Source organism: Phasianus colchicus, chromosome 8 (genome assembly GCF_987193195.1).
Source record: "Phasianus colchicus chromosome 8, bPhaCol1.hap1.1, whole genome shotgun sequence".
Classification (NCBI taxonomy): domain Eukaryota; kingdom Metazoa; phylum Chordata; class Aves; order Galliformes; family Phasianidae; genus Phasianus; species Phasianus colchicus.
Window position 1 is genome coordinate 31,401,873 of NC_143443.1, and position 12,698 is coordinate 31,414,570.

At 39.1% G+C, this 12,698-nt stretch overlaps 1 protein-coding gene across 10 annotated transcripts in view; it reads right to left on the reverse strand.

The window, feature by feature from the left end:
• Positions 1-1,523: 1,523 nt before the first annotated feature.
• Positions 1,524-12,698, reverse strand: part of FGFR2 (fibroblast growth factor receptor 2) — a 74,911-nt gene continuing 63,736 nt past the window's right edge. For all 10 annotated transcript variants that reach the window (XM_090145594.1, XM_090145593.1, XM_090145592.1 and 7 more), the window contains 5 exons: positions 9,299-9,421; positions 7,999-8,069; positions 6,205-6,342; positions 5,259-5,364; positions 1,524-1,832 (listed from right to left, as the gene is read on the reverse strand). In XM_090145594.1, the coding sequence (XP_090001720.1) occupies positions 1,668-1,832; positions 5,259-5,364; positions 6,205-6,342; positions 7,999-8,069; positions 9,299-9,421 (603 nt within the window). In that variant the 3' untranslated portion in view covers positions 1,524-1,667. The remainder of the gene's footprint in view (positions 1,833-5,258; positions 5,365-6,204; positions 6,343-7,998; positions 8,070-9,298; positions 9,422-12,698) is intronic.

The following is a 12,698-nucleotide window of genomic DNA, read 5'->3' on the forward strand; positions in this document are numbered from 1 at the left end:
ATGATAAGGGCAGAAGGAAGTGCTTCTGGATGCGTTCCATCACTTGATGTTCAGGAAACCATTTTGTATGACACAAAGGATTAGGAAAAATAAGCTGCATGACATTTATTTTGTAATTTTAACATTAATATCTGTAGAAACATTTTATTGTCAGTACAAAAGTTAACAGATTTTAATACTTCTTTTACCCAATTAAAAAAAACACACACATAGAACAGTGTAATTTGCATTCATATTGCATGGCCGTATCAGTGTGAGGGTTCTGAAAGTACAAACACAAGACTTCCGTACAAAGATACAAACAACAGTGATATTTTAGCAGAGGCCAGTGCTATACCTACTGTTATGGAATGAATCAGAAGGAAATACTGGAGTCAGCATGAATTAATCCTTTAAAAAGATGCTGATATTCCTATGGCAAACTGTCATTATAAACAACCTCTCTCTTTTTAAACTTAAGTTACAATAGAGGGATAGTCTAAAAGGCAAAAGATTCAGGCCAAAAGATCTGGAACCTATTACCCAACCCAGTGAAGAGAAATCTATTTAATCTGTTGCATGTGCAACCCGGGGTAGAAGCTCAGCTCCTTTTAGAGCAGTACGTCCTGCTATGGTTAGAGACAAGTTAATAACTTGCCTTGCATTAGGAACCCATTCTAATTTTTTCTTTCTTTCTTTCTTGGTGGAATGATTGGTTTTTCACCATGGGAAACATTGCCTAAAGAGTTCAGTTGTTAAAGTGACAAGTATTGAGAATAAAAGACATTCTTGTTAAAGGATTTGGTTTCAATAAGAATAATCATCTGACACTGCAGTTTTTAAACACAAATAAATCAAAAGTTTAATTCCCCCAAATTAGTTATATACTGTAAATATTTATTTTTTTTTTAAAAAAAGATCTGAAAACTAGTAAAGTCTGAGCAATATATCTACTAGTTCTCTGTGCTGCCTGCATAGAAATGCCATTTAAATTACAAAAACACAACAACCCTATAAACGATTAATTGTTTTGTACATTACCAATTAGTTAATAAATTAATGATATACCATTTTCCCTGAAAGCAAAGTATTTTCCACCCTTGGATGGTGAAAATTAAGAAATTCTGTGTAAGAACAGCATTTAGCAAATAGCTGTTAAAAAAGAGACTAATTTGCTAGGTGGATTGGGACATCCATTTTTAAAATCAATACAAAAAATAATTCATTGTAAATATATATAATATATATTTATACATATTTTGAATATATTTACATACATCCAGCACCTATATACTGCATTTGTGCTCTGTAAGTGTGTGCCAACATATATTTTCTCCAAATATTACAAAATAAACAAGAAAGGCAGACCCAGAGTTTGCCTCAAGTCCAACTGGTCCATTGTACAAACAAAGTCTGTCGCAGCTGAGGGTAAGCCAGAAAACTGATAGTGATGGGTATCTAGACACAGCTCACAAACATTCTTCTTCGTTGGAACATTTAATAAAAGTTGCACATTATGAGATCTTTAACGTACGATCTGACTGCTTTCCTCCAAGTTTTCTTTTTTTTTTTTTTTTTCCTTTTTTTTTTTCTCTCCCATATTTCATATGTACAAGCAGAATCTTTAGGGTCCTGGAGAAACGATGTTGTTTTGTATGTGGTAGGTAGCCTGATGTTCTTGCTTCTTTTCATGTTTTAACGCTTCCATTCATGTGTTGGTACTTGGGAAGACAAGGTTCATAAGGCATTGGATCAGGAGAAAAAACAGAGTCATCACCTGAAGAACACGAACTCCTGGTGTCAGGGTAGCTAGGTGAATACTGCTCCAGAGGTCCGCTGAGGTCCAGATACTCCTGACAAAAGAAATAAATGGAGTTTGTAACCAGCGAGTAAAGCTGGCAATAGCATGTTCCAACTGCTCTGATTTGGCTCGATCACACAGTGGGTAAAAGAACAGTTTAAAAACAACACTCATTTCCCTAATGCAATTGCATTCTAAACTGCCTGTAGCTCAAATATCTCATAAAACAAGGAGCCTGAATAAAGAAAGGAAAGCCAAGCCAATAACACAGTACTTTTGTGAAGTCCAATAGCATCCACATTAGCCGCGTCAGTGGAAATAAACATGCCAACCACATCAAAAGAGGACTTTTCACTTACAATGATAAAAACGAAATTTCATCCTAAATAGAACCATTTTTCTTCAGCACGTGGTAATGATTTGGAGAGGGAAAGATACTTCCAACTTTGTATTCCTTCGGTCAATTTAAATGTCTGTTTTATATTCTGTGATATTAACTTTGCTTTTAAACATGCAGTGGCAGACATACGTTCAAAAAAAAGAACTGAAAGAAAATTAAATTCACTCGATTGGGTTCTTTATACTGCATTTTCTTCTCTGTGTGTCTGTGCGCATGCCTGCATGCCCCAAAGTAGCCATGACCAAAGCAGTCATTAAAAAAGGAAATAATATCTGCTGAATCCAAGTTTTGGGTTAAGGCTCTTTTGCTAGAAACAACAGTTTTGGCAGGAGAAGAAAGTTATTTTCTCCCTTGAAATGTTCCTTCTCTTTCAACTTCTAAAGGCAGCTGCATTCATTTAAATGCAATCTCTTCATTTGCTAAACCACAAGTTATGATCACACTGACGAGACGAGTCCTCCACCTCAGTCAGTGCTTTATGCTTCTGTGCTTTGGGTTGGGGTAATTTTGTTCTTTGGTTGACTTTTTTTTTTTTTCCCTAAGTCAGAAATCTGATCATTACCACGTTATTGCTTAAAAAATGGTCACCATTTTAAAAAGGAGGAAAATATAAGCTTTTAAATGCTGACAAATGTAATAGGCAGCAAGGGAATGCAGTCTGGATCAATGATTACTTCCTATCTTGCTCCCTAGGTGTTCAGAAGATCCACAAGGACAATCTTGGCATGTATTTATGTATAACCAATACAGCCCTATGTGACCAGAAATGATCGAGCACTTTCTAGACAGATGAGGAAAGTCTTCCAGCATTTGAAGCTTTGTTGTGGAATTGCAGACACAGCTTGTCATATTGAAAGCTTGATATAATTCAGCTATGAGCTCAGAACTGAAGGTGGGATTCTTATCTCCTCTCCAGCCTCTTTGTTCAGCATAAAGGGCCACAGTCATGTAGGGGCATAAAGTCTCCAGCACTGGGATTTCAATGAGGAAAAAAAAAGAGGGAGACTTAGGCAAAATAATCTCTGATACAAATGCAGAACATATTATTGGCTAATCAATTTTGGAGCTGCTGGGCAAGCCAGGTTGACCCTCTATCAACAGTGGCATGTGTGGGAAAGACAAGGTACCATGGTGGAGTGGGTGAGCAAAAGTGTGGTCAGACTGAAGCATGGAGGAGCTGTGCTTCAGCAAAACTGCACAGCTTACTTGAAATCAGGTCTTGAAACCACAAGGAGTGGCAGAAGATGGGACACACTGGAGCTCATAGACAAAAAAAGTAATCTACTTTCTTAAGATACTGCTTTTGCCCTGGATTAAGCTGAAGGCTTAGATATTAGGAAAAGCCTTCAGGAGGTAAAGCTAATGAAAAAGGGCAATGGGCAATGCAGAATGCAGCAGTGGAGAGCTTCAAGGACAAAGTTACACAAACACATCAGGCATGATAAATGTACAGTGGATCCTGCTGCAGGCTGATCAGATGGACTGGATGTGTTCCTGAGGTTTTTCCAGACTTTTTTCCCTACAATTTGAGCCTAAAGTCATTTACATAACCCTAAAGGCCTTTTCAGGTTACCTTTGAGATCCTTCCAGGCCCACGAGTGCTACACAACTGGAAGGCAACATGCTTAAACATACAAGAAGAGGAAGAAATATCCTCTTCCAAGCTTAGAATTACAGCCCAGAGCTTCCATCTTGACTTTGCAAATGCATATGCAATCCAAGCCACCAAGCACTCTGTGATGGCAGCCAGCCCATTGCCAACCACTCTTGTGAAATCGTGTGTAAATGATGCAGGAAAGGATTCAGTTAGTGTTGGATGGAGGGGAAAACTGTAATGGTACACAGAGCTATGCTGCTGGTTTAGTTGGGAGCACATATTCCTGCCCCATTCCCAAACCATTCCTGAAGGTGCCATGTTTTGGAGAAGAATAATCCAGATAAATTTATAGCTGCTACTGAAGCCAAAGAATCTTCTCAAATAGAAATGTAAACCTACTCTACCAGACAAGTGATGTCAATAAAAAAAACAGCATTTGCTTACTCGAGGTCTCCTGCCATCTTTATAGCATATATGCTTTTCTAAAACCTATTAATATCTTCACTAATATCTTCTCTAAGAAAAATAAATCTGAGAATTCTGGAAAATGAGAGAGTAATGGTGACACATATAACATGATCCAAACCTTTTTTTCTACTTCCCTCCCCCCCAATATATAGAAATGTTATAATAATATATACCAAAAAGTGTTGCAGTGTTTTCATCTCCCTCAGCCCCCATCCGTATAACTTACCCAAAATGATAGAAATTTGCAACATGTTTTTGAGGTACCAAACATTTTCTCTCAAAGTTTCCACCAGAAGAATCAATATTTCCATTACTCGTGATCTTCCTCTAAAGTACACGTGATAAGTAAGAGAACTGATTCCTGTGTGGATACACTAATCACTGTGTGTCTTGCCAGAACTAATCATATTTCAATCCTCTGAAAGAATGCTGTTCAAATGAAACCCTTTTGCATTCATATAGCCCAACCTGAAGCAGTGGTAGGCAGGACCTTTGGATAATTGGATGGATGCTCACGTGCTCCCAGTGGGCCCTTCTTCCCTCCACTGAGAGCTGCTTCAGTGAACCTAATTCACTCTCAGACACAATCTGAAATCTACTATTGACAGTTTCTCCTTTTCTGACCTAGATATCATGGCTGGGAATCAAACTGAGCTGATAAATGAAAAACATCATGAACTCTCCTACACTCCTCCACACGAAACTCATGCTGAAATATAAACATTGCTTCTCAGTCTGCCACGTGTATTTTCTCAGTAACACTAGGCTAAAAACATAAAAAATACAGAGAAATTAACAAAAACATTTTAAAGATGTGTTTGCTTTTTTACATAAACCAAGACATAATGAAACCGAGGATTTCATAGGATACATAGTTAAGCTGCTTCTAACTTCAGAGGATGGTGACAAACAGAATGAGAACTTGAACAGGATTTCATAACTGTATAATTTCCATCTGCTTCCTGAACCATTCATCCTGACTGGTAGCTTAAGGAAGGAAACAATCTACCTACCTCATTAGTTGTGAGAATAAGGATCCGATCCAAGTCTTCTACCAACTGTTTAAAAGTTGGTCTTTGTGAAGGCACAGCCTGCCAGCAATCTCTCATCATCATATAGCTGTAAGAAATGCACATTTTCCTGGGTTAATTAAAATCACACATCCTTCTGATAAGCCTTTTCATACGCAGCCAATATTTTTCATCACAAATAAAGCAGTGAGCACTCCAAAGCTTTATACGTGGACTAATGTTGTTGCCCAAACCATACAATGCTGTCACTTCCCTCAAAGGTGCACTTCTATTTCTGTATCTCTGCTTGCCCAGCATCTGAATTTCCTCTTTGTGGACCTGAGTCTGCATTCTTCAGTGGCATTTCAGTTGTATTAAATCACACGTGCTTAAATATCTTATCATGTAAGGGACTGCAGCCTTTGTGAAGAAATTAAAATGGAGGATAAAAGCAAAAACTATCAAGAGCAATACTGAAGCATCAGAAAGGGAAAGCGCTCTTCCACTATCACTGGTAGATAATGCTGTGTTAATGCAAAAGTTCCCAAATACACTTTTTTTGTGTACAAAACCAGCTGGATGTAGCTTATACAGGATAAGAGTCTGTGTGTGGTATGGCTATGTGTGCCATTTATGAATTTTCATGTTTAATGAACCAAAACTGAGAAAATAAGGGTGTAAAAGCACTGACAAAGCCTGGCCTACAGATGATCTCATCCATTTTCAAAGGAATCACAGCAGGGTGTGTAAAATGTCCTCCACCAAACATTTCCTGGAGACCTTTCCATAGCTTTTCTATACGCATCTATATGCACACACAGCTACTATTTTAGAGCCAACATTTCTGAAAATGCTACATTCTGCTGGGGTAGCATTAACCGTGTGATGGGCCTCTTCCAAGTTGGGATATTCTATGATTTCAGTGCAGTTTGCAGCCCTTGGTCCTTACAGTTCATTGGTGCAGTTGGCAGGTTTATCCATTCGGTGCCCTTCTTTAAGCAGCTTAAAAAGTTCCTCCACTGGGATTCCTGGGTAGGGCGATCCTCCTAAGGTGAAGATCTCCCACATTAACACACCAAACGACCATCTGCAAAACAAAGAGAAAACTGCATTAGTAAAATTGCCTTACTGCTGTAAACAGAGATGTTTTTGCAGTGGATGCACACCAGAGCTACTACAAAATAAAACCTGCATTTTCACAGTTCAATTATTTACAGAAAATCCACACCACTGAGCTGGCTTGCAAGTATATGGAGGGATATTTTGGAAGAAAAAAAAAAAAAGGCTGTTCAAAACAAAAATAGTTTGCGTCATTCTGCTCCTTTTAATTTTTATTATTATTATTATTATTATTATTTTATTTTTTTTTGTAAGGAAATGAAGGAGGGAAAACTTCAGCCAGTTTTCCTCCTGCTCCCCACCTCCAGAGCTGCCTTGCCACGTCCTGCTGGCAGCCACAGGCCCACTGCCAGGCTGCTCTGCCAGGTGAGCAACAGCACACAGCCTGCCCTGGCCCCGAGCTGCTCTGCAGTTCTGCTAGCTTTGCAGCAGTGTATTTTAGTAAACTGTTTGCACAAACTTACAATAATATTATCCAAAGGCACCACGGGGCCAAAAAGCCTCCCGGTTCCAAGACTGAAATGCCTGTGCTCCGTGCTTTTTGGGAGCTCACAATGACTTCCAGCTCTAAACCAGCCAAGCCGTTTACTTCGCATTCACTTAAATATTTTGTCAAGATGTTATTTTAAAGCAAAAGTTGGCTCCACCCTTGACCTGTGTATATAATCTCCTTCATAAATAACGTAAAGATGGCAAGAAAGGCCTCAGTAAATGCTTTTCTTAAGGAGAGAACAACTTGAGAAGAGCATCCAAGTTAAAGGAGGAGGAGGCACCTCTTTATTTTCTCCACCCTGCTCCTTTCTATTTTAACTCTGCACTGTCATGCATAAGCTTTTACACCTGTGCTGGGAAGCATCCAGCCTTTTAAGGCTAACATCTTTTCTTGGAGAAATAAAAAACATAAGATCTTCATCTGCACTGAGTAAAGAATACACGTCTACTTTGAGCTCAATGCATGCGAGCACTGAGGATGGGCCCAGGGAACTTTAATAGGAAGCAGAATTATGGGAGCTGTTGCATCAGCCAGCTACACCACGCACATTACAAGATCCTGAAGTGCCAGAGTCCAATGATTTCCTTCTGTATGTGAAGCACTGCTGGGAAGCAACAACAGGGAAAACAACTCTGTTATATCCAGGCTATGTTTTACTGTACATAACCACAGCACAAATTTTGACAAGGCTCTTTTTTTTTTTTTTTTCCTTCTTTTTCTTCTTTCCTTCTTTCTTTTCACTCTTCTTTTTTTTGTTTTTTTTTTTAACCTGAAGGAAGTGCAGAGTATGTGGAAAGCCAAGCAAATTAGATAGACTCTTTGTAGCTGCACATCCGTAAATAAGTTCAAGGGGGGAAACTTCCGCACTGACAGAAGGAGGTTCGCATTTTCCACCTTTCATGTGCTTTGAAGCCAGGCAGATTAGTAACAGAGCGCTGGTTAGCAGTCTACCATAAAATCCTCACTTTCTAAGGGCAAGTCCTGTTCCATCTATTAATACGTGAAACAAAATGAAAACGCTTAAAGGGAAAGGACAGCAGGAAAATACATTTCAAAATATCCCAAAATTTAAGGAACGTGAACCAGTTTTCCCTGCTGCCCCTTCCAGACTACAGGAATAAAGTCACTTACACGTCGCTTTGGTGCGTGTAAACTCTGTCAAACAGAGCTTCTGGAGCCATCCACTTTACTGGAAGCCGTCCCTGTATATTTGGAGGGGAAGGAAAGAGAAATGAAAATGGAAGCCATCGGCTGGATGATTTTAACACTGATTTTTGCTTCAAATAAATCAGTTCTCAGAGATCAGCCCTATAATGCAAACACATAGTTTATTTTGGAAAACTTTCATTAAAAAAATATTAATAAAACGGATGAAAGGAGGAAGGTTATTAAGAAAAAATAGATATGAACACTGAAGATAAAATTTTAAATGTATAGAGCTCCAAAAAAGAAGTTCCCATGCTGCTTGTAAGTACACATAGCAAATCAAAGCAGAAAAAGATCATTTCACTACAGCTTTTTAAAGAGTAGAAATAAGAAAAGATCTCTTAAAATCAGGTCTGCTTGCACAAAGTTCATCACTGAGCCCAAGAGTTTTGTTTTCCTTTTCCCAAAGCTTGCAGCCACAACTGCCTGTAGCTTTGCATAAAAGCTCTGCTTTGCTTCGAGCCAAGGAGTTGTACCAAATTTGATATGAAATGTGTTCAGATCCCCTCCAGTGCCAACAAATCCCCACCTGGCTGCTCTGCCTTTTGGAACTATGCAGACTCTGATAATTACTGTTCAAATGCCATTCATCACTCAGTGCTTTATTTTTGTAAATGAGTCAGGCGATGTGATTAATTAATATTTTGGATTAATCTATTTAGTATTAACAGAGTCTGAAGAACTGAAAGAATTCTGCAAAGTTCCCATCTTGATTTGGGACAGCTTTAACAGCAGAACAACAACAGGTACTGAAAATCCATTTTCTCAAGCTCTAGACCAACTTTTAATACTACAGTTATTTACATCCAAGCAAAGGCAAAATGCATAGTCCTGTATTGTGGCACTGCCACACAAACAGGATTTTTATTATGGTTACTGCTATCGCTGTTTATGCAGTGTTTTTTGAGATCCTAGGACTGGTTCAAAATGAGCTAGAATCAGATTTCCACCTATTTCAAATGATTGGAGTCAAGGACACACAACATGGATAGTTCTATTCTAGCAGTTATAATAAATCATAAAAAATGGAGCCTATTTGTTTATCTTTTTAAACTAAACGTCAGTGTAAGAAGGGGAAAGAATTGCTTATGTCCTTGATGTCTGTTTTCTGTCTGATTAAAAGCAGTCTCCTGGACAAGAAGCCCATTAAGATTATAACCATAGTTTTGAAGTGAAACATTGAAAGAAACACTTGTTTCCAGAGATAAGAAAACCATCCACTTACATTAGTAGTCTTTTTATAATAATCTATATTGTTGATGTCTCTGGCTAAACCGAAGTCTGCTATTTTCATGACATTATTTTCAGTTACCAAAACATTTCTTGCAGCTAGGTCTCGGTGGATACACTGGAGAGAAAGACAAGACAAAAACACCCACTGAAATACACCGTAGCAAAAAAAAAAAAAAAGGAATTATTTCTAGCCACATAAAATCTTTAAAAGAGACTTAATTAACCCAAATCCTTAGATTGTAAAGCCTCCGGTTTACTTTGCCAAGGATGAGATTCTGGGTGGTGAACCCAAACGTTCCAAGATGTTTGTGACCCACTCTTTATTACACAATCCCCAGATACAGGTAATGCAGCATTTTCATTGCAAATGTCTGCTAATGAGAGTGTCACTGTGTGGCTTCTCTTGGATCAACCCAACTAAAACCTGACAGTCCGGATCAGTGTAACCTCCTTTAATTTTAATATAAAAGATCTTCTTAAGAGATGCATCTCTAGTAAATCATTTTTAGCCAGATATCCAGGGTGTGTATGTTTACTTCAACCATGAGACTACAGCAATTTCACTTTGGAAAAAAAAAATAAAGGCAATTTGGGCTCGGCTGTTTGCTTTTCAAACAGCTCTTATACTGAAATTCCAACCAGTATTTCCTCAGATTTTTTCTTTCTTCATGCCAGCATTATCATGAAAAGTTGGAGCTGATATTCCTGACACTGAAAGGAAGTGTGGCAGCTCTGGGTATTACTCCTACCTTTAAGGAACTCTTTTGGGGTTTATACAGAGTGGCAGTAGGGTCATAGTAATCAGTGTTGCATTTAGAGTCCTCTCAGGATATTCTACTACTTTTTAAGTCAAACAGTTGTGTTTCTTCTTCTTTTCCTGCTCAATTTCAGTTTACTTTATGTTTTCCCCCTTATTTCAGCCTCTGCGTGGACATGCTGGACAGAACCACTATAAAACAATTAGTAAGGGCCCACATCTTTTCTTGCATTATAATTTGTCCCAGCGGTTTTCTGCAATCTCTCACCCTGCACGTGTAAAATGAGTCTACAAAGTTTCTGCTCCCTCACTGGGTGAGCCATGGGGAGCTGCCAGGAAAAATTGCACCAGTAGTGCTTTCACACAGATGAGACAAGAGTACACCTTCATAGTCAAATCAGGCTTCTAACTCAGCATCAGCAATGCCACGGTAGAAGAAATAACACAGGCAGCCTTCCCACCCTGTCCTTGTCCTCAAACCCTACAAGAACCTGCTATGAGACAGAAGGAACTCCTCAAGGCAACTTGCCCAAGTACACATAGCTAATGTCCACTGCTAAGGCAAGGTGCCTTGATGAGTATGGCACATGATGTCCCTGAGCAGCTTCTGCCATTCTAGAACAGCAGGCAGCACCTCCAGGTGAATCCAGCAAGTGAATAAAATCCCACTACCTTCTCTCAGGGTATTTCTGCTCTCTCATACCCTGCAATTTTGCCATTTCAAAATGGTACCATGACTCACAGCCATGTCTGCCAGGCTTCACAGCCAGCTCCTGGCCCCAGTGATTTGCTGACTCTTTGCAGTGACTGGGGCTACCCCCTGCAGCTCTTGTGCTATACTGGCATGTCAGAGAGGACAAATCAACAGAATTTTTAAAAGTGTTTATCCAGCTTGGAACCAACGTACAATTGCTTGTAAGGCAAAAACTGGAATTGACACCCGAGTACCTTCTTTACTTATTAAAACCATATTCTATATATATTCTATTAAGTCTCTGTGAGCCATTTATTAGACTGAAATAACAAGAACACTGGCTCTCTCACAGCGCCTGCATGGTGAAAATACCATGAGAAGACTAGATCTCTTATTATTCCAGCTCAGTAAAGGGATCCCAAAGGGGAAAAGAATTAGAGAAATACAAACAGAAATGGGGGGGATGTGTGAAGAATGGGAATGCACAGTTTTACTAGGTGCTGCCTTTGTTTTTCTTCTTCCCTGTGCCTCATGCAATGCTTTGCATTCAGTCAAGCTCAGCACAGCACCGATAAGTGTTTTTGCAAAGGAACTGGACCACAGAAGAAATGATGCTGCTGTGTAGATCTGTGTGAGCACACACTTTCTTGCAGTATCCTGCAGCAGCATATCAGAGCTTTTCAAGATTTGCCAACCAAAAGATTTATTTTTTCCTTTCACAATGGTCCTTTTCTTCTTGGGATGTGGCTCATTGCCAGGCAAATGTTTCATTAATCTTACAAAAGGGATATTCTAAGGTGCTTTACCTAATACAATACTCAACTCGCTCTATAGATTTTGTCCTACTGTCATGCATGTCTCCCTGCCTACTCTACTGAATTAAGAATTACTATTTCCAAACAAAAGAATAAATGCAAAATTAGACTTCGATTCCTGCTCCCTTTCCTATCTCTACAATTGCAGAGAAGCAATAAAATCCCACAACTCTACACAATGGGACTGGAGGTTCAAACTCAGCTCTAAACTTTGGTTAAAACCAGCTCCATAGTTGGGAGTGGTCTGAACTGGAAATTGGTATAAATCCCACTAAGCACTCCATGCTTTCCTGGGGGTACTTAGCATCAGTATCTGGTGCTCTGGTTTAGACACTGGGTCCAAACAGTGCCCAGAATACCCATGATTGCCTTCATTTTAAGGGACAACATGTTTAAGGAGTTCACTATACACGGCTAGTTAAGGTTCCATAACTGTAATTTAACTGAGGTGCGACCTGAGAAAATCTGTCCAAAGCAAAGTTGAAGAAATAAGAGTCTAGAGACATCCCATGATGCGTAACTTATTTCAACAAACTTGTTAGCCTAACAAAGGCCAGTTTCAAGCACAGTACTTAATTTACAGTGACTAGTGCACTCCATTTACCTTTATTTTTAATTATTTTGTTCACAATTTTTGCCCATACACCTTGTGATCTTCTCCACTCTGCATGTTATCATACTGTAAACCCTTTTAGAAACTGAATTCATTTATTTTACATCACTGGCATAAAATCATTAAGGTTGGGAATGACCTCTAAGATCATTTAGTTCAACCATCCACCTACCACCAATACTGTCCACTAAACCATATCCCTAAGTGCATCTGCTCTTTCCTTAAACACCTCCGGGGACAGTGACTCCATCACATCCCTGCACAACCTGTTCCTAACCACTCTTTCCAAGAAGAAATTCTCCCTAATATCCAATATCCGAACCAATCTTGGTAAGACTGACTAGAAACAGAAGGCAAATGATGCCTTGCTGTTTTGTGGATGGAACAATGAGACTTGTATAATCATGTGATCTCCTGTCCTTACGTACTCAAAGTGCACAGGGAAGACTCAAAGTATACAGAAAAGTCATTCTCCCAGCACATTACTGACCATAAATAACACGAGAACAACAA